The sequence below is a fragment of the Miniopterus natalensis genome, chromosome 7 (genome assembly GCF_054644295.1).
Source record: "Miniopterus natalensis isolate mMinNat1 chromosome 7, mMinNat1.hap1, whole genome shotgun sequence".
NCBI classification, from domain to species: domain Eukaryota; kingdom Metazoa; phylum Chordata; class Mammalia; order Chiroptera; family Miniopteridae; genus Miniopterus; species Miniopterus natalensis.
In genome coordinates, this window is record NC_142087.1 from 21463061 (window position 1) to 21487284 (window position 24224).

The 24224-nt window shown below is 39.8% G+C and overlaps 2 protein-coding genes and 1 pseudogene across 2 annotated transcripts in view; 1 reads left to right on the top strand and 2 right to left on the bottom strand.

The window, feature by feature from the left end:
* Positions 1-679: 679 nt before the first annotated feature.
* Positions 680-12027, bottom strand: LOC148092720 (uncharacterized). The gene is made up of 2 exons (XM_087818866.1): positions 11713-12027; positions 680-910 (listed from the first exon to the last, which is right to left on the bottom strand). The coding sequence occupies exon 2, from the start codon at positions 887-889 to the stop codon at positions 698-700; it is 192 nt and encodes a 63-aa protein (XP_087674992.1). The 5' UTR covers positions 890-910; positions 11713-12027; the 3' UTR covers positions 680-697.
* Positions 12028-12788: 761 nt separating this feature from the next.
* SLX4IP (SLX4 interacting protein) overlaps positions 12789-24224 on the top strand; it is a 159867-nt gene continuing 148431 nt past the window's right edge. The window contains exon 1 of the mRNA XM_016212022.2: positions 12789-12989. The gene's annotated coding sequence lies outside the window, so the exon portion shown is untranslated. The remainder of the gene's footprint in view (positions 12990-24224) is intronic.
* LOC107536360 (calmodulin pseudogene) lies at positions 23517-23965 on the bottom strand (annotated as a pseudogene).

Below are 24224 nucleotides of genomic sequence, written 5' to 3' on the forward strand. Positions count from 1 at the left end.
GCTGTAGAAGTTTTACAGCACACTGAATCAAAGAACAAACCATGTTTTAAATATCTGGCTACAGTCAGAGCTAATTTTCTGTAGTTTTACCCTATCAATCAGTGATTTTCAGTTTTGATGTCCTACAACTAATCCTCCCCACATCTTCTGGCTACTAATATCTTTATAAAATGAGAAAGAAAGAAATCACTGAAAGTGTTGGTGACTCTCAAAAATAACAAATTATTTTGAAGCTAAAACATTAGATACTAAGGAATGAATACAGTTAGTTTTGTCTTGGAAAAAACAGGATAATAATAAAGAAAAGAACCTTTTGCAAGTTACAGATTTGCATGCTCTGGAATGGATTTATGGCAAGGAGACAACTGCTCTTTTGTATACATTCAAGATCTTGGTGACACTGCTAGCGAAAAGGACAGGACAAGTAATGGACTGAACGTCCTTTCTCTTTTCATCCAAATGGATCTGCCAGGTAAGTAGCAAGTCTCTGTGGAAGAAACTTTTCTAGAAGCAACTACAGAATAATATTTTGACTGTGGATAATAAAATCAACAGGTAACTTACCAATTTCAGCTCTTTTTGTCAGAATTCTATACTTTTTAAAAGATAAGGTTTCCCATTGTTGGAACATACCATTTTGCAGGAACACACTATTTGGTTACAGATTAAATCAACTTACCTGAAGAATGCAATCCTGCTACTTCTTTTGGATGTGGTCCTTCTGAAGACTTGCAAGTGCCAGACTATCTGGCTCAGGAACGTTGTCCTTGCTAGGTACTTGGAAAACAGGGCTGCTTTTGATTCTGTGCCACCCCAAATGTATGAGCCCAATTAAAGGTACCATAACAACCAGAACTTTGTAGTCTCTCCAGAAGCTCTGAAAGCTCATAGTACTTCAGCATCAGTGAACCTAAGAAAAGGTAACAGTTAAAAGCGAAAGAACAAACAAAAATAATCCTTCAAATTACATCTATAAACCACCACAAGCAGAATATTGCACTCTAATAAAAGCTGACTGTTAAAACATTTTTAGTTACAATATACTATAATGTTAATTAACTTTTGAGGTATGTTATAGATCTAAAGAGATAGCAGGAAGTTAGGCTTGGGAAACCTATAAAGCATTACTAAACTTTTAGTCAACAATTGTAAAGGAGCACCATTACCTGCTGGGAGAGTTATATCAATCTTTTCAGTCACTCATGCATGAATATAATTTTTTTTTATAAAATTTCCTTAAATATGCAATAAAAATTTAGATTCTATGTTTTGACAGGATTAAGTGATGGTGTTTCAACTGAGACTGGGACAGTCATTCATGGATTCCAACTGCAGTCAAAAAATTATGGCTTGAACTCTATGAACTAGGATGAATTAATACCATTTCCACATTTATGTGAGGAACAACTGCATTTTAGACTGTTTACCCTTATTAGTAATAACTCTCCCCTACAGGGGTTACTGTTAACTCCATTTACATGAAGAAATTGGGGCTAGTAAATTGCTTGAAGTTATAAAGCTAGTTAGTATTGAAAAGAGATTTTTTGTCTGCCTTTGATTTGGAAAGTGTGGAGCAAGGCCCTGGAAGTCTGTTTCTGATGATCAGCTGGCTTTGGGAACTTGAGTCTAGACCTCTAAAGACTCCTTATGCTTTTCTACTTCAGGGACACTCATGAGGCTTTAGTGATTAGCTTACAAACTTGTGAAGATAAGGGACCACTTTCCAAGTTATTTTCTGAGCACAGAACAATAAGGATTGCTTCATCTTCTATGGGATATATCAAGAATTGGGTTCAATTGCATGCATATGAGTTTTGGTATCAAGAAATCCCTTATAGTAATTTTGTGTGAATACCATTAGAAAAATGTCTGAACACAATTTTTACTTATTCCTTCTCTTTAGTTAAGACTAAAATATAGTACGAATGAGCTAAATACCTGAACTGTCTTTGTGCTCTGTGAATATATGTTAAAAATAATCAGAAAGCTTAGGAGTTAATATCGACATACATATATTATTCCCAGCATTAGAAACCATTTCTCCCCAAGGTCCATATTCATATTTTATAAGGACTTTGTTGCTCAACTTAAACTACTAGATGGAGAAAACATGGCCTACTTTGTAACTGGAAGTATTTTATGGCCTTTTCTTTTTCTATAGTACTTTAGTATCCTTCACACTTTGTGCAACCTTTAGAAACCATACCTTTTATTAACATGCTTATGTCCTATCTTTGGAGAAAGCCAATCACAGATAACTATCATGATTAAATTTCACTGAAGCCCACTATGCAAAAGCCTTTGGAGCACCTGAGATTTAAGGATAAATAGGGGAGGCACTGGGTGATTTGGAGAATAGAGGGAAGAACTATTGTAATGGTTACTTCCTAGAGGAAAGGAGGGACAGGTGCTACACCAAAGTCACTGGCTTGTGTCGAATGATATGTGGCATTTTTGTCTACAAAGTACCTTGAATTGAAGGTTTGAAAGATACTGTCATTCATATCTAGTCTCCTCAATACCTAAGGTGACTTTAGCATCTGTCACTCTCAACCTATGGCTATCAAGTCAAAGTACTTTTAATAGGTAGCATTTTTGTTAATCACAGTTCACTTCTCCATGATCACTAACAACTCAGTATTAGTTGAATATTGAGTTGAATTGTAAACTTTTTCATGAATTATAAACTTTTAGGAAAGTTTCTAGAAAAGAAAGGCATTTTGATAAAAGGTTATAATAATAAAGTTGAGATACTCAATAACTAAAACGCAGAACAAACTAAACTACAATCTGTTAAAGCAATGTCTGGGAAAGTGATACTGTTTTCTCCATGTAAATCACAGTAATGTGATGTACTCTCAACCTTCCTGGAGAAGAGCCTCAGATTAGCTAACTCAAGTTAGCTCCCTGCACTCAACAAACCTTTGAGTCATTCATGGGTTAAAGGCAAAGGAGGCTTCCATTTTCTTTATGCTGTGTTTAACCGTCTATTCTTATTCATCGTAACAATGGATTAAGGATCTATGCATCTTTTTCTAGATTTAGGTTTAGTTAAGCCTGGGAATCAGCATCTATTTTGGTTGAAAACTCATTATTTGCCAAATATCACTGAGGCCTAGTAACACCACTTTCTGGTTAATAAATGATGTTGGGACTGATTTAATGATTACTTAAATGTTTACTCAATGCCCACAAGCCACCATTTCCTCAAATTCTCCATATCTCACATATTGATTTGGCTAATGGGGGTGAGAGAGCAGGTAATTATTTTCTGACGATTATACTGTTGTCCTTTGAGAGGCTTGGAAAATGATTAGGATCAGGGTGATGAAACTTTTTACTTTACAAAGTACTTTTAGAGTCTTCACTTTTAGCCCACATGAGTACACTGAGTTTTCACACCGTAACAGCCCATTTCCACCAAGCAAGATGGAATTAGAACTCTTAAAATAACATAGTAACCTTAATTTTATTTAGTTTCTTTCATTTAATAGCTTTCCAGCACATTACATGTATTCTATTGCCTAAATAACCAACTTCCCAGAACTAGACACAATGGACTCTGCTAAATAAGGCTTATTGTTAGTTTAAAAAAAAAAAAGACAACAAAGGTTTGAAATTTGACATTTGATGTAGTCAGTGAGGTAATGTGTTCCTTGTTTTGTTCATATCCGCTTGTGGAGATTTTATTTTATTATTATTTTATATATGTATATTTTTAATTTATTTTATATTATATTTTATTTTAATTTAATTCTTTTTAATCCTCACCCGAGGATATTTTTTCCATTGCTTTTCAAAGACAGTGGAAGAGAGAGAGAGAGAGAGAGAGAGAGGGGGAGAGAAACGTTGATGAGTGAGAGAGACATAGATTGGTTGCCTTGACTGAGGCCAAGGATGGAGCCTGCAACCGAGGCACGTGCCCTTTGCGGGAATCGAACCTGGGACCCTTCAACCTGCCTCAGGCCAACACTCTAACCACTGAGCAAACTGGCAAGGGCATGTGGTGCTTTTTATACATTTTAGAGATACAATTTTGACTTAACTCCTTTTTTCTTTTCAATTCTTCTGAGAGATGTTTTTCAAAATGAACATTCGCATCACTGTCCTTTTCTAATAAATATAATACAGACTTACTTTTTAAAGTTAGAAAATATAGAAATAAGAAAAGAAAGCTAAACACATCTATAATCTTTTTGGTTGTAACAAAAATGTGATCATAATATACATGCTGTTTTGTAATCTTTTTTCCCAAGAATATAAATTTTCATTATGATTTTTAATAGCTGTACAGCTTTAGTGTATGGAGATATCCTAATTTGACAGATCACTGATTGACAGAAATTTGAGATTTCTTTCCAGTGTTTTATTGCTAAATATGCTATGGCAATAAATGTTCTTGTAAACACTCCAGAGCCTAGGCTAAGAGCTTCTATATGTTGCTTCTAAGGACAATAGAAAGACCAACCTGATTTCTTACCAACTCATTTTTCAAATAAACTTACAAGGTTTTTAAAACCCTGACTCTTGCAAAGGTTCATGGTACTGAGCAGCAAGGAGACTGGGAAATCCAATGTAGGAATGGAAAGTTAAGCTAAATAGAATTTATCTTGAGATGGTACTTTCCCCAAAACACTTAGCAAGTCATTCAAAGTGGTATGGAACTATTTTAAAACAAACATTTCTCAAGGATGTGCTCAAAATGGTCAGACTTGATGAGCAGTGACAGGTTGGTCCCTAAGGTAAGTTAGTGCTTGTTGTTCATTCATTGGCTTTTTTTGGAGTAAAGCAGCAACAGAAATGACAGCAGGAAGATACTTTTCCTCTTCTTACCCTCCTGCAATATACCTGTGACTCCCCTTTCCTTATCTTTCCTGACTCTTCTTTAAATACACTCCTGAACAAACAAAAACAGAAGATATGGGACTCTTTTAGAAATATGGAGGAAACCCAAACAAATGAAATTAGTGAAATTTAGATAAGTAAAATAGGAAGTAGATACTTATGGTTTTATACATTGAAGTGCCTTTTGTTAAGTTTAGAAAATGTTAGAAGCAATCTTAACAAAGATTATGCTTTCTTCTACTCTTCTTTCAAAAATATATACCTTGCATTATTCAGAAGTTTAATACTTTTTATTTTGTTTTGTTTTCATAGCAATTTTATGAGACTGCTTTAGAAATGAGGCAATACTAAATGATTGATTCCAAGATTAATGCCAGTTAATTGTGGCTATCGACTTAGATTTCAGAGTCCTAAAGGTCTTGGCTGATATTCCATTAAGCAACTTTCAAAAGTTAACAGTAAGTATCTCAGTCAGAATTCCCAGTGCATGACGGCGGACGAGAAGTGCATGGTGCTTGGTGCATGCTTGTGAGGGTCACTGAGGTCAACTCTCCAGTGCAGTAAGCCTGGCATGTCCTTCTGATTCTTATGTCAGGCATATAAGAGGTTAATTGTAATCTTGTGTCACTTTGTCCAAAATGAGAGGGGAAAAGAGTATTATCCTCCAAACATACATCTGAGACCTATGAATAATTGAGATTAGCTGGGCTAATTTTAGTTCAGTTTTCTTTAGCTTGGTTCTTAGTAAAGAATAAACAGCAAGAGATGAACGAACAGAATGGCGAGAAGCTTGTTATATCTCCACCTCACTGAAATATTGTAATCTTTTCGAGTACATATAAATATAAAGGCCAAGAAAGGAAAACACTGAGATACATGCTTCTGACCATAAATATTCTCTCAAGTTAAGTAAGGTATTACTGTGCCTAGAAAAGCAACCCCCCCTGCTAATTTGTATTACAGAGATTATTATCCCTTCAGTTTCTACCACTAAGGCCTCTGACAGGCTTACTCCAACTTGTTACATTCCAACCTAAATGAAGGTTTTTGTGGTGAAAGCACCACACAGTAAGGTGAAAGACAAAGACAATTAGGCTTCCTAGAAAATTCTAAATGCCTTGACCCTAGCTATCATATTACTCTTTCTATGTAGCATCATGTCAAGTAAAACCACCACATGTTGCTATTGGCATTACTAAATTAGATTCACAAAACCTAAATGCAGGAAATATTCTGTGAAAGGTTCTCACTTTGCCTACTGGGCTTGCTGGGCGCCCTCTGCTGGTCTTTTGGACCCAGTGTTAGGTAGATTCTTTTTTATGTCTTCATTGCTGCTTTGCTTCAAATATTTGAAAAAATAATTACACCTAAAAACTTCCACCCAATGTGATATAATCATGAAGAGAACACTAGATAGATTATTAAACAATTAAGTAACCTCGCTCCTGTGATTGTGATATCTGATAAGGTTTATTGAAATTGTATGCCTTTTATTTTACAACGACAAAGTTTGTTTTAGGTATTTATGAATTCTTCATTTCTGAATTCCAATCACTGATGCTAAAAATAGTTCTTTTTATCAATTTTTAATAGGGCAGTTCAAATTTTTGCAATTTTGTGTGTGTACACATATTAAGAAGGACTGAATATTGTCTCATGCCTATTCAACTGAAATGCTAAGAGAACAAGTTTCCTTTCCCCTCCTAAATACATCACTTAAAATAACAGTTTTGTTGAACTTGCCTGGTCTTGTACAAATACACAGACCAAAAACATTACTGTCAACTCCTGATGAACTAAATGGATCATACCTGAGTTCTACAGTTTCCATTCAGCAAAATCCAACCACTTCCCCACCCTACCATTCATGGTCAACTTGACCTACACTCAGTAGCTGGGCTGCTGACAACACAGCCTAGTCAGAAGCATGTCAGTAGTAGTTAGAGTACAGTGAAGGTCAGTACAATTATGCATAAGTATTTTATGGTTCTGCTATCCCCCTCCTCCATTACCATGTAATCAGTGTATTTATAAATAAATAATATACTGAAAGCATCATGAGTTTTATATGGGAACTTTACTAATAGTTGGCAATCCAAAATGTGAACAATGAGTGATTAGTAACTAATGAGGAGGAGAAAATCAGTTTACTGGCAGACTGTGGCTTATCAGAAAGGTTGACGTGCTATTTATAGTTTTTAGTGTTTATAAAGTTTATAGAATTGTATGAAAATCTTTCTATCCCTTCACTGTTTTTATACCTGGCTGCCATTGGATGCTGGGGGTTGGTGGGGGGGAAGGAGAGCAGGTATCATGCAGATAGTCAGACTGTTCCAGATTCAACATGCAGCTGGCTGGGCCCATGAAGCTACAGCAGGGACTTTAGGTACCCCTGGTCAGCTCTGAATCTCTACAGGGCCGATTTCTATATTCATTACTTTCGAGATTTCTATTTTACTCTGCACCTTTGTTTCTGTAGATCACTCTCAATTTCCCATCCTCACATGTAAAAACCTATCCATCTCAGCTCTCATCTTAACTTCCTTCCTCGCTGTGTCAGAGGAAGAACCTGTACTGCTGTTACCTATGATCCAGTCAGTGCCACTTTCTACTCTGTCCACATATTGTTAACCCCTCTATCCCCTAGTTTCCTTCACCTCCCACTGGTAATGGATCTTCCTCCTTTGCATAACCTGACCATTTTTCTCCACTGAAAAGAACCAAGAACAAATTCCCTAAAGCAGCTGCCTTTTATCAGTCTCCTTTCCAGCTATTATAGAATCTGATTCCTTTCAAATAACACATCTTTTTCTAGAATCACTTCCCACTTCCATCTTCAAACCCAAGGTAACTGCTTTCATTCCATTCTCCATGGAAACTGCTCTGACTATAAAGATCACCAATCTCTTCCCTTATTTGATCTTTCTCAGCATTTTGATGTGTTCTTGAAACTCCTTAAGTACTTGAGATTCTCGTCTATTCAGTTTCAGTCTCCTTTAATGGCTCCCCAGTTTCCATCCACCTATTTACCCTTATTAAAGATCTGTCCTTGGTATTCTTGCCCCTTGTTCTTGTTTCCTGGGTGGTCTCATTCACATCCAAAGCTTCTACTATAACACATCCACTAATGACTCCTGCATCTTCATCTCCAGCTTAGACTCATATAGCCAACTGCTACTGTTCACCTTTACCTAACTGCCCACAGTCTAAACTCATTTCATGTAAAAATGAATCTTTCCTTTCCAAACTGCTATTCAATCTGTGTTTCCTGTTTTGTTGGAAAAAAAAAAAAAGGCATTACCTGCCAAGCCATTCAATTCAGAAATCTGTATACAGTGGGCTCTACCCTGCGACTTGACATGCATTTATTTTATGTAACTTCTCTCCATAGCCTCAGTCCTCATTACCTCACATGATCTCCTGGCTAATTCTAGTCCAGTGGTTCTCAAAGTGTGGTCCCCTCCTCAGTAGCAATAGCATCAGCTGGGCACTTAATTAGAAATGCAGATTCTTGGGCTACTCCTGACTACTGAATCAGAAACTCTAGGGTGAGGTCCAATAATCTATGATTTAATAAATTTTTTAGGTCATTCTGAAGCTAAAGTTTGAGAACCACTGCTCTCTTCTACTCCCCTCTAATCCATTCTCCACACTATTAACACAGCTCTTTTGCAAAAAAAAAAATTGAACAAATGTGATCATGTTTCTGCTTTGCTTAAAGGCCTTCGGTGACATTTTGACTAGAAAGTGTAGTCTAAATTTCTTAGTAGAGCATAAAAAGTCCATCAGGATCTAGTTCCTACATACCGGTGTCAGAAAGTAAAGGAGAACTCACCATTTTAGTAAGAATGCACTGTCCTATAGTGGTTAAGGAGATGAGCTGTGGAATTCTGGGCTTTCAACCTCTACCTTACCACTTTACAACTGGCTGTGTGACCTTGGATGAGTCACTTAACCTCACTATGCCTCAGTTTCATCATTTGTAAAATGAGTAATGACTTCCTTACCACGAGGTGGTTGTGCAGTTAGCACAATTTGTGACACTTAGTCTAAACTTGGTGATTATTAGCTATTAAAAACAAAAAAATATCACTGGGATCAACCTGGAGTATTGCAGGAACAGGAAAGGACTGATACGGCTAAGGGAAGTGGTCCCCATGAAGGAGGCCCACTTCTCTGGGCAGTTTCACTTAGCCTAGATGTCAATAAAAATATCCAGATTCTTAAGAGAGAGGTTCTGAGGTCTTTGGGGGCTCTTTTGATTAGAGTAAGGTGGACCTATAATCAGATTCCACAGTATTATAGGAAAGATAAGGGACAAGCTCCTAAAGTAAGAGCTGGAAAAGCAAATTGTCAAAAAGGAAAACTCAAGGGAAGAGCAAATCAGCAAAGTTGGTGATTAATTTCATATTTGTTTCTCTGGTAAAACTTAATAAAGTTCAAGTTGCCTAATGATTAAATACGACAGTCCTAGTGCGATGAGGCTTTGAATAATGATGGGACTCAAGTTCTAACCTCCACCCCACATTGGTTTAGATCTTGGGCAAATTACTTCTTTACTGCCTCAATTTTATAATTTGTAATATAGGGCTACATAATGAAAATTAGTACATATATACTTATTAGTACAGCGTCTAATATGTGGGAAATATTCAATACAGGGCAGCTATTATTGGCAGTACATTATCTTTAATACAAATCATATATAAAAATAGGCACCTCTAGAGATTCCTGTTTGACTAAAGCTACTGTATATTATCTAATATTTCAACTAGTACTTGGTTATAACTTATAAAACTGGGGAATACTGTAAAGATAGATCCAAATACAGTCATATTTAGTGTTTATATCATTTAGGGATTATCAATTTTCACTTCAAATATGTGTGCGATTAATTTTATTCAAATGTTTACTTAGTGTCTTTAGGTATTAGCAAGACATTAGGCTAGGGGTGGGGGGAAAGACTACCAAGATGAATAAGGCATGGCTCCCGTCCCCACAGGGAATATAGGCTTGAGAAAGGAAAGGTTCAATCCTAACAAGACAATTAAATGCTGTATAGAAGGAAAAAAATACCGTATAGATTAAAAGTCTTTACCAAGTTGACTAATTTTTCAAAACTCTACTTCTCATCTTCTCTATCTTCCTCTGAATTAGTCTCAATCCATTTTTACTTATTCCATCTTTAGTTACAGCAGGGAGTCAATATCTGTAAAACCTGGTAACTGTCACCCACTAGAACACAAGATAGCAGTCATTGGTTTTTTCTGCCATGTTCTCCGTGCACAGTGGAAAGTAGGGTCTTGTTCCCTTTGTCCTACACAAGGAGGCTCATTCTGTTTCAGCTGTTAGTTCAGATGGTACCTGCTCAGAGGGCCTTTCTCTCAGTGCCCACTCTGAAGGTTTCGCTATTACCTTCAAAGCTCTACCTCTGTGGTGAGTGCTGTGATGTGCCACCCTAACCCACCTTAAGAATGAGACACTACCTCAGCTCCCAGGAGAGCCCGGCCAGCCCTCAGACCCCCTCCAGGGCTGACTAGGCTAAGGAGAGCTGATGTTACACCCTCTTCCCAGGAATAGATCCCATCAACGCAGGGGTAAAAAGCCTTAGCCCTTCTCTCCAACGTGGGACAACTTTGAAGGGCGCGCCGGACACCAGTGTTCCTGTGGGACAGGTGGAGGCCTTCCCCGGGACTGCACTGCAGCTCAGTGTTGCCTATCCACCCAGTCCTGCTTCCGTTCTTCCTAATGATCCAAAAGTCCTTCCTAATAATGCCCTGCCCTCAAGTCTCCTCAAAGCCTGCTTCCCAGGTAACCCAACCTAGGAGAATCTGGAAATGCCTTGCTCATTTATCAATGGACTTTTTATTGTTTATTTTCCTATCACTGCGATATGAGCTCCATGTGGGCAGGGACCATGCCTGCCTTGGTCACTACTGTATCTATTAACTCAGCAGTGATATATATATATATACACACACACACATAGCTATCTATACACACACACGTATACATGTACAGTTAGTATATATAAATTAGATAGTATACATATACAGGGTGTCCCCCAAAAACATACACATGCTCCGAATGATGATAAAGTCTGTAGTTTATTAACATACAGTTCACTTTCAAAATTTAAAAGAACGTACAGCAAGGAGTCATTTCGTTAGTGTGATGCAGTTTTTGAGGACGCCCTATATGGTACACAGTCTATATAAAGTATGGATAAGCTGTCAAACAATGAAGACACCGCCAGGACGGAGAGCCCTGAGAAACAGCAGCAGGATCCCGGGCACGGTCCCCTTGGAGAGAAAGGCGGGCATGGCCTCCGGAGGCCGCCGCCTCGGAAGGGCTTCGACCCCATAACCTCCAGGGCGCCGAGGCCTGCGTCGTCCACAGGCGGCACTACCGGGCTGGCTGTCCCAGTTCCGACGCCAGTGCCCCGCGTCCGAGGGCGCCCCCTAGAGAGCCGCAGACCCACCGGGAAGGGGTGCCCGTCGGGTCCCGTCGGGCTGGAGGCGGCGGCGCAGGCGCACTGAGCGCTCTCGCGCGACACCTTTTCCACCCGGCGCCGGGCGGCCGGGAGGCTGAGGCGGCGCCGCACCCGGAGCTCGGCCGGCGACACTGGGACACGCCCTCGCCACCCAGTCCCGCCTCCGACGAGAATTTACTGCCTAGAACTTTTTCAAAGCTCGGCTTCAGCTTTCTAAGGAGCCGGCTGCCTCCTTATCCCCGCCCCCAAATATCCTACGGAAAGGACCCTGTGACCTTCCCGAGCCGGCGCAGGAGGCACCTCCTAAGCCACCCGCCCCTCTCTCGGGCCGCGCAGAAAGCCGGCCTGTCCGCCTGAGACGCGAGCGCTCTCACCTGCCCACCGGCCGCCGCGCCTCCCTAGGCCGCCGCCGCCAGCGGGCCCCAGAGGCCGAGCCTCGCGAGGAAGCGGACACTGTTCCCTGCAGCCCGCGCCGCGCGCTGGGAGACGGAGCATGCGCGGCTCTGCGAGGACGGCGGGTCCCGCTCCGGCTCCTCCCTCCGGGCTTTAGGGAAGTTCTCAACCTAGAAAGCGGCGGCCCCGGCCGGAAAGAATGGGCCACCGATTTATTCGCGCCACCCTCAGGGGGCGGGTTTTATCCAGCATCAATCACGGCAGGTTGTTGAAACTGAAAAATTTAAATGGGATATCAAATTGGAACAGCATCTTCCTCAGCTGTACTCAGGGGGCACTTACTGGATGAAAAACAGTAGCACACGACTCTCAGCGGCTCCCGGGCCTCCCAGATTGGACCAATCACGAAGCTTCGCATTCTGCCGTTCAGCGCCAACTGCCCGCCCTCTTTTACGGCTGCCTTGAAAACCAGGAGAAAAGGACTCCCCGTTTCTCTGGATTGGGTTGGAAAGCGGGCATGCGCAGTACGAGCTGGGCGTCCTCCAGCAGCCTCTACCCTCAACCCTGAGTGTGCGGGCTTTAGGGAAGGGCGCAGGTCTTGCTTTGCAGTTTTGCAAAACTTTTTATCTCCTCTACCATTCTAAGGAAATTATGTTATGCCTATTTTAAAGTTGATCCCGCATTGTAAAAGTCACCTTTACTTTCAAACCTGTCTTTCCTATCACCTTCCCTCTCCGAACATTCCGAAGTGCATCCGGTGTCAAGAAACCCTTCACCACAGAAATGTGGCGTTTTGTTTTTAGTCACCACCGCTGTCAAGCGCTGCGGGTCACCGTCACTGGTCACCGGCCAATCACCTTCCCTGCGTCCACGGGCTCTAACTAGCTAGCCTTTGGCGCCGTTTTCTGGTTCGTTTTTGAACCCGCGAGATCATGACCGGAGGCCATTTTTCTTTTGGGCAGATTCCTCGCGATAGCCAGGCTCCGGGACTGGTGTTTAGCCGCCATCTTAAGTCCTGGTTGTGGCTTCACGCGGACGGCGTCGCTGCCCAGGTGCTGGTGTGTCTGGGCGGCGGCGGCGTTCCCGGCCCGGGACGGGGAACGTGACCGAACCTGAAGCGGCAGAGCTTGCGAAGGTTGGCGCCAGAGCCCGCTGCCTCTCTAGTCTGAGTGTCCACAACCAGACCCTACTTCCCGAGTGACCCGGGACAGTAACAAAACAAATAAAAGCCCGCACCCAACCCCCGCCTCCAGCCTAGGTAAGAACGTGGCACTCCCGACCACCGGCGAGGTTCCTTCGCTTGAGCTCAACTGTTTGTCCATCTCTCCTCGTGGTTTTTTATTTTTTTTATTTTTTTGAGCTTTTTCTGAATCCTTCTCCCTGTGGTTCCACCTCTATTTATTGTTGTCAAAGAGTGAAAACGATGTTAAACATAAGGGTGCGGGAAGCCTGGGCTTTCAAGTTGGAAGTGCTGGCCTGGAAAATGCCTCCTTTTTCGTTTCTGAGCACAGAGCGGACCGCAGTGAGCGGGTCAGCTCTTTGGCTCCATCATCTGTACGTACAGGTGTGACCCCTCCCCGCACGTTTCTGGGTCGTGACCGCCGGTCGTGGCCTCGTGTGCGCTCGTTTATGCACCTTCACTGCGCACCGCGCGCCAGGCCGCGGGAAGGCGCCGTGAGTTGGGGGAACGCTTCCTTTCACGGAGGGTACCTTCTACCCACCTCGGCAGCTCCCAGGCTGGGGCAGGTAATCCTGCAGGTGTCCCTCGGACGCGGTGTGACCGCCGCAGTGAAGCTGCGGGAGGGCCTCGCCGTCCGTCTGTGAAGCTCGCGCCGCCCGTGCAGCGCCGGAAAGCCAAGTGCGACGGGCGCCCGCATCTTTTGGTTCTGGGCGCTGCTGGACCGTCCAAGGATTTAAATACTCACTTGCGCCTTCTAGCCTCGCCCCGCACCACTGTTTTCTCCCCTTTTCCTAGGAACACATCGTATTGACACTGATGTCCTGGAACCGAGGCGTGAGGGTCACCAGGCCGCCGGTTCACCTCGTGGGCGGCGGTGGGAACCGGGCCCTGGGTGCTGGGTCCTCTGGGCTCAGCCCAGACCTGGGCTCAGCAACCTTGGGTTCTGGCCAGGAAAGGATTCCGAGCCAAGACCCGAGCTCTAAGAGAACATTTACTTGGTAAAATTACAGAGGTGGAAGAAGTAATTCCTAGAAGAAATGAGCTTAGGAAACACGGGAAAGAAGTGCCCTTGGAGCTGAGGGGTGAGGAAGCTGATACTCACCTGCAGGGGGAGTGGGGGTGGGGATGGGGCAGGGAAAGGCAGAGGTGCCCCGGGCCCCTCCCCACCGGGAGAGGGCTGGGTGTCAGCCCTAATGGTTTTAAGGGAGGAGATGTTAGGGGAGGTCCCAGGGGGAACATCTCAGCATAACGTTCAGCAGCTTTCCAGTTGTGTCCTTTCAGGGCTGTGGGCTCCACTGATTGATTGGGTGGTGTCAGGGGTGGGGGCAGTTACTCAGTGCAGCTGGTTCTGAGGTCAGCTGTGGCTGGTTTTGTTGTTCTTTGGGCCTTGAGCTGAAAAACAGCTGAGGCCTAAATGTTATCTCTAGGGAGGAAAGATCAGGGGATCCAAACCACATGACCAGTGATATGCTAGGGGAGGAAAGGCCACCTTGGGGGGGGGTAAGGTCCCACCTTACAGTTGTCCTTTGTCAGGCACCCAGGGCTTTCCATCCTGGTGACCTTCTGAACCTGGCCCATCTTCTTGCTCTGCTTATTGTCTAACTGCCTACCACAATTTTACAACCAGTATTCAAGTTAGGTGGGGACTTGCTGCTAAAAATGTGGTCTACCTACCAGCAGCATCGTTGTCACTTGGGTGCTTGTTAGAAATGCAGTTGTAGACCACGTCCTAAGACCCACTGAGTCAGAATCTTCCCTAAGAAGTGTATCCTAAAGTGCAAGGAGCACTCATTCAGGGCACAGACTAAAGACAAAGATGGTCTCTTCAATCTGTGCTGCTTAAACAGTTCACAATTTATTGTCAGTTTATTCTATGTTTTAAATGCAGTGGATATGTGGCACATTTTTTCAGTGCTTAGCTTATCCTTGATGTCAAGATGCCAATCTTAGCATTCTAAAAAGTTGAAGAGAATTTGTCAGTCTGGTATGTTACTTATGTAACCTGTTCTGACAACACCTCTGTGCATATTTTTACTTTGAATTTATTAAATCTTGGCCTGCGTGTGTTCAGCAGTTTAATATTAATTTGAAAAACCTTGGGCCGTGGTTAAACCTTTTTGTCACACCTTGCTTTCTTCTGTCTTCCTTTAATGAGAAATCTAAACCTGATTTATCTCAGGTCTTTTAATATTGCCGCTCATGAAAATCACCTGGGGAGTTATTTTTTTAATCCTCACCCGAGGATATTTTCTACATTGCTTTTCAGAGAGAGAGAGAGAGAGACAGATGTGGCACATCAACTGGTTGCTTCCCTCGAGGGACAGGGGATTGCCCTTGGCTGGAATTGAACCCGGGACTCTTCAGCCCATGGGCCAACGTTCTAACCGGCTAGGCCTCACCCAGGGAGGTTTTTTTGAAAGACATCTGCACAATGTCAGCAGAGGTTGAGACCTGCAGATGGAATTAAGGAACCAGTAAGGTATTAGAGAAACTGTAAGTGACTTTTACATTTTCCATGTTGTTGTATGTTAGGCTTTTATCATCCTTACTCAGTTTTACTTAAAGTAATTAGGATTTGAAGGCAGTTAAGAGAATTGGACTGGGAATGTGGTGAATCAGCTTCCCAGTAATCAGTCAACTTGCATTTATTTATTCTGTGTCCGGAGCAAGTTGTATAGCCTTTCCGTCTCTTCTCCCTCCACCTATTAATCGGGAAAAGAAGAATGAAGACCATGTTGTTTTTATTTAGAATTGTGAGTGTTTCAAAAGATCTAGTATTGAATACTTAAATCCTGTGAATATGAGGAAGAACAGTATTTCATAAGTGCAATATTCATTGCTTCTGATTTCCACATACAAGCTTACCTTGTTTTATTGAGGTTCACTTTATTACATTTCACAGGTCTTGCTTTTTTTACAAATGGAAGACAAGACCCTCCACCAGCAAAAAGATTACAACTTGCTTTATTGCAATACATAGTTTATTATGGTGGTCTTTTTTCTAAAAAAACAACTTTATTGTGGTATAATTGTCATACAAGAAACTGCACATATTTAAAGTGTACAGTTTGATGTATTTTACATGTAGACACCACTAAAACCATCAGCACAATCAAAATAGCATATCTATCACCCCCAAAAGTTTCCTCTGGCTCTTTGTAATCCCTTTGGCCACTGTCTTTTTATTTATTTATTTATTTGTTTGTTTATTTATTTATTCTGGTTGCTATCTTTTAGGCAACCACTAATCTGCTTTCTGTCACTCTAGATAAATTTGCATTTCCTAAGATTTTATCTAAATGGAATCTTACTGTAGGAGCTGATTTGGGGGGGCACGTGGAGGAGCTTCTCTCACCATAATTGATAGCCATCTTTGTTTTTGTAAGCATCAATAGTTCGTTCCTTTTTAATTGCTGAGTAGTGTTTCATTGCGTGGATTATACAGTAATTTGTTTATACCTTCACCAGTTGAAGGGCATTTGGGTTTTTATTTTCACAGTGTTCATTTCACATTGCCTTCTCCAGTTTATTTGAATTGGCAAAAAAAAAAAAAAAAAGTCTATTTGGTGGCCAAACCTACGTAGTGAAACCAGGAGATGACAGAGATAAAATGTGTTTGTATCGGGATGTTACCTTTGCCATTGTACAATTTATGAATTGTTTTCTGAGTGAAACATGTTATGGTTTGACTTTTTAGTGGATTGTATCTCTTGATGTGTACATTTCTAGTCACTTTAAGCTTTATTTAATTTTTAAAGTTTACTATTTATATATTACTTTTTAGGTATTGAGAACAATAACTCATGCATCTAAGTAACTTACTCATTAAGCAGCAAAATAGAGATCTGTGAAGTCTGTCCGTCAGTGGAGAGTACCACTAGTGTTGATTGATGATTGATGTAGGTACATTTCGAGGCTTTTTGCTTCTATTATAGCAAAGCAGTGCCTCGTGTTTATTATGGTATTGACATTTTGTGTTTGAAAAAATCAGTGCTGGTAACTAAAATTGGATATGCCTTATGTTAGTTATACGATAATATATAGAATATTGCAGTTACAATATTTTGGGCATTTAAAAGTTCAGTTGTGTCATTATTTTGACTTAGTCTCTTGTTAGAAAAGGTTGGATTTTTTGTTTTTCAGTTTTAAAAATATTTTTAATTAACGTGGTAGAATTTACTCTTTTAGGTGTAAATTTCATGAATATTGACCAATGTGTTGATCTTATAACCACCATCCCAATCAGGATGCAGAACAGTTCCATTACCTCCCCCTCCCAATTCCCTTCTGCTACCCCTTTGTAGTGACCCCCCACCACTCCACCCACAGCCATCAATGATCTGTCCTCCATCTCTAGAGTTTTTGCACTGAAAGAATTAGATTTTAAGACGATTGCATTAATGATTACCAGAAGCTTTTTCCTATGGTGAAGGTGACTGGAAAACAGTAGTTATCAGAGTGGGCTTGGATTGATTATGTGCTCTCTTGTGCTCTCCATGTTTATAACGATTGTGGTTAACAGACTGAGTACTGACTGCGCTGGGCCGAATATCACATATCTGATCTCACATAATCCTCACAGGACTCTTGAGAAAGACACTTATCATAGATTTTTTTAAAAACACCAAAAAAAAACCCCACCAGAGACTTAGAGGAGTTGAATAGTCTGTCAGAGGTCACATGAAGGGGCAGAATTTGAACACATGTCTGTTTTACTGGAACCTGGAGGCCTTGGCTGCTCTACATGGTGGTGCCTCTGTCTGTTTCTGACAAAGTATTAGAAATTAGACGTCTCTTAGTGAAGCATCCTGTACAGCTCTGGGTGGGGATTTTCGTGGGCGCAGCAGGAAGGAGAGAGGCCCAGAACATGGGTCAAATGAATGGGTTAAGGGTATAGAATAACTAAAAGAACTGTTCTGTGGAATTAATCATGGTAGAGGATTTCAATATTTGACTAACATTTTAAAGACAAAGAGAAAAAAGACCTAATTTTTTTTTCCACTTTGCATTATCCTCCTCCCATTGTTGGAGTTTCCCTTTGTTTGTTTTTTTAATTTCGTTTTTCCCTTTTTTATAAGCTGACTTTGGCTTTCAAAATAACTGTATGAACAATAGGAAAAGGTGATTCTTTTTTACACTGAAGTTGCCTTTTCAAACTTTATCTAGGCTGTCACCAGCAAGATCTTTGCTCATTTGTCATTTTTCCTTTGCTATTTTGTTCAAGTTTATAATTCCTTCCTTGATACTTTTTTTTTTGGTGATAAAATTGGATGTGGGGACAGGGAACAAAATGATTTCTCATTCTTGAATTATAGTTGTTCCTTAAAGTTCTAGGCCTTTGCCGTTTTCAGTTTCTACTCCCATAACTAATGAAAGTTTTTTTTTAAGATGATAAGAGGAAGTACAGTAATTTTCTTGATAAAATTTGAAATCCAGAGATTAGAAGTCTGAAGTTATTTTTTGGTCATTTTAATCTGGAGTGGTTGCTTTGGTTTGTTACACAGTCCAGCAATGCTAAAAGGAAGACAAATGTGAATTTCAAAGTGCCTTGGATTTTCCCACCGAATAATCTAAAAGGTCATTGACTTTCTTTATTAGAGTTTATCTCTGCTTTGTATTTAAGTGACAGAACAATCATGTGATATTCTTTAATCTACTTCCATTCCCTCCCCAAATTAATTTTCTTAAGGATCTTGGGATCTTTCCCTTTCTACTAAAGACACAAATGCACATGTATTTTTGGTGGAGTCATACGCTATCAAAGTCTCCTCCATCTGAAAGAATGCCTGTTTTCAGGCCAGAGAAAGTCGCCTCAGGAATGCAAAAATAGAGAATGAGACAGTATTTTATGAGATTTACAATATACTTTAACTTGTCAGTATGCTTATGCAAATTACATGCTTTTAGATATTTGGAAAATTGACCTTTTTGGAGATTGTCTTGATCTTCTGAAAAACATGCAATAAAATAAAAATTTCACTGAATTTAGACTTGAACAGGCAGGTGTGATACCAAGGCTTTTTAACATTTAAGCTTTTTAAACTCCAGACATTGTGCGTGCTGCTCTAGCCTGCACTGATGGTTCTCTCTTGGTCAAGCCCCACAGTCTCATGTAGGGATCTGCTTTCATGAGATCCTGGGATTCCCTCTGCCTTTCGCCTGTCTTGGCCTTGTTTCCTGTATCTTCCTCTTTCTTGGTTAATTTCCTCATTTTGGTGAAGCACATCTTTAGTAGCTTCCTGAGAAAGGGTGCCTGAGTCTTAAATTTTTTAAGACCTTGCATGCCGAAAAACCTGCCCCCTCCCAATGTTTAAAGGCAGTCAGAGGTTAGAAACAATTTTCTTTAGAAATTTGAAGCTATTTCATTACCTTTTAGTCTCCAGAGGTACTTTGGGCAATTTGGAGCCAAATATTCTCTTATCACCACCTCTCTCCCTACCCCCCCATTTTTTAAAGATTCTTTCTGTCACCAGTGCCTAAAATTTTACTGTACCCCAATATGGGTCTGTTTTCATCCTAATTTTCATGTGTTGGTCCTCCTATACTGGTTTTTTAATTTTTAGTTTTGCTGAAGTTTCTGAATGACTTACTGAACTTGATCTTTCAGCCCTTCTATTAAGTTTTTTTAATATCAGCTATCATAGTTTTAATTTGTTTTCCAAAATTTCCTTTTTAAAAAGTTATTGCTTTATGGATGCAATACCTCCTACCTCTCTGATATTAATTATAATTTCTTTTTAAAAAATGTTTTCTTTTCCTTGCATAGTCTTGGTTTCAACCAAGTAGTTTTTTTTCTGTTTGTTTTCTTTCATGAAGAGTCTTTCCTTAAATGGCAGGTAATGCCTGGTTGTTTACTTGTATTTGATAGTAGACATTAAAAAGATGGAAATTCGTTCTTCACACAGATGTGCAGCTTGTAGGTGTAGGCTTCACTTCATAGCTATTTTTGGGGGGTTTTCTTTGGGGAACACCTGATACGCTTTAGACCCTGCCTTTTAAGTTAGTCCACTTCCCTGAGTGGGAAGGTTTCAGTCTCCCATCTGGAGAAGCTACACAGGGTAGAGAGGTGTATTAGTCAAGGTTCTCTAGAGAAAGAAAACCAGTAAGTCACACACACATACACGTATATATAGATATACATGCATGTGTGTGTGTGTATACATATTTATTATAGGAATTGGCTAATGTGATAATGGAGGCTGAGAAGCATCATGATTAGCTCTCTGGGAGAACCAGGAAAGCTAGTGTGTAATTCAGTCCCAAGTCCAACAGCCCGAGAACCAGGAGTGCCAGTGTCTGAGGGCAGAATGAAGATGGGTGTCTCAACTCAAACAGAGTTCAACAGTTCACCTTCCTCCCACTTTTGTTCTGATAGGCTCTCACTGGATTGAATGGTGCTCACTTATATTGGGGAGGGCCATCTGCTTTACATGTTTACCAATTAAAATGTTAATCTCTCCCCAAAATACCCTTACAGACGCACCCAGAAATAGTTTTACTGGTTATTTGGGCATTCCTTAGCCCGGACAAGTTGACATGCATAATCAACCATCACAACGGGCATGTGGGCTAGGAAGGTTCAGTGAGTTTGTAAGTATTCCCTTAAATTCTTTTTTCTGTAGGTACCCCCTACCTTAAGTTGTGCCTGGTGTTTTTCTAGACCAGAGATCCTCTTTCTTACCTTCTCTAGAAAATAATTCCCCAGACTTCTGCAAGGATGGGAGAGGTCAGTTGCCTGGCTGAACATAGTAAAAGGGAGTATAATTTCTTTTTTTATTTTCATTTTTATTTTTATTTTTTTATTGATTTTAGAAAGAGAGGAAGGGAGAGAGAGAGAAAAACACCAACGTGAGAGAGAAACATCAATCTACTTCCTTCCATGCTTGCCCCTACTGGGTACCGAACCCACAACCCGGGTATGTGCCCTGACTGGGAATGAAACTGACAACCTTTCGGTGCACAGGATGATGTTCAACCAACTGCGCACAGGTAGTTTATCCATTCGTCAGTTGATGGACATTTGGGTTTGTTTCTCCTTTTTTGGCTACTCTAAATAATGCTGCTGTGAACATTCCTGTATAAATTTTTGTGTGGACATATATTTTTCTTTTGATGTTGAGCTCATCATGTGTTTATTAGCCATTTGTATATCTTCTTTGGAGAAATGTCTATTCAAATCCTTTGTCCATTTTTAAGTTGGGTTATTTGCCTTTTTATTTTTCAGTTGTAAGGATTCTTTGTATATTCTAGACATGAGTTCCTTATCAGATACATGATTTAAAGATATTTTCTCCCATTCTGTGGGTTGTCTTTTAACTTTCTTGGTAATGTCTTCTGAAGGACAGACGTTTTAAATTTTGATGAAATGTGACTTACCAGTTTTTCTTTTGTCATTTGTGCCTTTGGTATTATATCTATTGCCTAATGCAGGGTTGCAAAAATTTACACCTATGTTTTCTTCTAAGAGTTTCATAGTTCTAGCCCTTACGTTTAGGTCTTTCATCCATTTTGAGTTAAATTTTGTGTGACTTGAGGGTCCAGCTTTATTCTTTTGCATGTGGATATCCAATTGAAAAGACTATTTCTCCATTAAACTGTCATGGCACATTTGTTAAAAATCAATTGACCATAACTATAAGGGTCTTTTTCAGGATTTTCTATTTTTTCTGTTGTTTTGTGTGTCTGTCCTTATGTTAGTACTACACTGTTTTGATTGCTGTAGGTTTGTATCGAGTTTTCAGATAGGAAAGTATGAGTCATCGAACTTTGTTCTCTATTTCAAAATTGTTTTAGCTACTCTAGATTCCTTAAATTTTCATGCGAATTTTAGGATAAGTTTGTTAATTTCTTTAAAGAAGTCAGTTGGGATTTTGCTAGAGATACTGTTGAATCTGTAGATCCATTTGAGGAGTATTGCTGTCTTAACAATATTTAGTCTTCCAATCCATGAACTTGGGATGTCTGTCTGTTTTCTTAAGTCTTTAATTTCTTTCAATAATATTTTATGGTTTTGGTGTACAAATCTTGTTCTTGTTTTGTTAAATATTTTTTGTAAGTATTCTTTTTGATGCTATTGTAAATAGAATTGTTTCCTTAATTTCATTTCAGGATTACTCATTGGTGGTGTATAGAAATAGAGTTCATTTTTAATATTAACTTTTTATCTTATAATCCTGCTGAACTTGTTTATTTTAGTAGTTTATTGTTTTTTATTCTTTGACATATAAGAACATGTCATTTATTAATAGATGAGAGTTTTACTCTTCTTTCCCAGTCTGGATGTCTTTTCTTTCTTTTTCTTGTCTAATTGCCCTGGCTAGAACCTATAATACTATGTCGAGTAGAAGAGGCCAAGAGGAGGCATCTCTGTCTTTTACTCATTGTAGGGGGGAAAGTGTTCAGTTTTTCACCATTAAGTATGATGTAAGCTGTGGGGTTTCTTATAGATGTTTTTTTATCAGGTTGAGGATGTTTATTCTATTACTAGTGAATTGGATTTTTTAAATAAAAAATGGGTTTTATATTTTTTGAATTTGAGATGATCATGTGTTTTTTTTCTTTTAATCTATTAATATAGTATGTGATATTGATTAATTTTCAGATGTTAAACAAACCTTATATTCCAAGGGATAAATCCAGCTTCGTCATGGTGTAGAATCCTTTTTATATGTGACTATATTTGATTTGTAGTATTTTGTTGAGGACTTTTGTGTCTTTATTCATAAGGGATATTGGTATATAATCTTCTTGTGATGTCTCTGTTTGGCATTGGTATCAGGATAATAGTGACCTCATAGAATGATTTGAGAAGTTTTTCTTCTTTTGGTGGGGGCATAAATTGTTTTTTTTAAGCAAATACACAACTTGGATTAGATTTGAGGCAAATTGTGCCATAAGCAGATTTTCATTAAGTGGTTAAACAAAGTTTAAAAAGCAAGTAACAATAAAAGAAAATTTTTTGGTACAGGACCAGCAGTATAAAAAAATAGTGTAGAAGTACCTGGATAATACACCTGTTTTGCAGTAGTGCAACTTTTAAGTACATATTGTTGACTGTTCGTAGTCCATACAGAGTTACAACCCTGCACTTCAACATCATGCTGACAGTTCCTAAAGAAAAAGGCATAACCCAGATGTTTGCTCATTTGACCAACTCCAAGTTTAGATGTGCAGAAGGACTTAGGTGTATCCAGAGTATGCCACATGCAGTGTTACTTAATCAGTTTTTCTATTTTTTTTTTTATTCACTTTGTGTGTGTGCGTGAGAGAGAGAGAAACATTGATTTGTTGTTCCACCTATTCCTGCATTCATTCATTGGTTGATTCCCGTATGTTCTCTGACCCAGGATTGAACCTACAGTCGTAGCGAATGAGGACAACACTCTAACCAACTGCACTACCCAGCCTTATTTTGTTTTTCTAAAATAAGGTTTCAGGACAATGATAGTAAGATAAGCAAAGACAACATGGAGAAATGAAGTTCTAATTACTATGCATGAATATTTTTGACAGTAGGGAGGAACCTTTTATAGATAAGTTACAAACAAAGAAAAGGTAAATAAACAATTTTATACAATAAATTTAGCACATTCTGTACAGATGTTGTCACTTTGCTGTTGTCATTTGTACAAACTCTTCATTGATTATTTGACTGTCACCATCAATATCTGCTTCCTTGATCATTTCATCATTCTTTTCATCCGTTAACTTCTCTCCAAGGTATGTCATCACATGGCGAAGCTCTGCTGCACTAACATAGCCATTGCCATCCTTATCAAACACACGAATACTTCTCTAATTTCTTCTTCACTGTCTGTGTCTTTTATTTTTCTCGCCATCATTGTCAGAAATTTCAGGAAGTCAGTTGTGCCATTACCTTCAGCATCCATTTCATTAATCATGTCCTATAACTCTGCCTCTCTGGGATTCTGCCCAAGAGACCTTATTACAGCTCCCAGTTCCTTTGTTGCTAGAGTTTTATCACCATCCTTATCAAATAGTGAAAAAGCTTCTTTGAATTCTGCAATTTGTTCTTTAGTCAGTTGGTGAGCCATGCTGCAATTGCTGCTGGTCTCCAAGATATGACCACACAACCACTCAGCTCACTCGCTCCCCTCGGACTCAAGAAGTTTTTCTTATGCTTCTGTTTTATTAAAGAGTTTGTGAAGGATTAATATTAATTTTTCTTTAAACATCTGGTAGAATATATCCGGGCCTATGCTTTTCTTTATGGATGGTTTTAAAATTACTAATTTGGTGTAATATTTTTGCTAAGACTAGTTATAAGTGAACATTGATTGTGCAAATACCTAT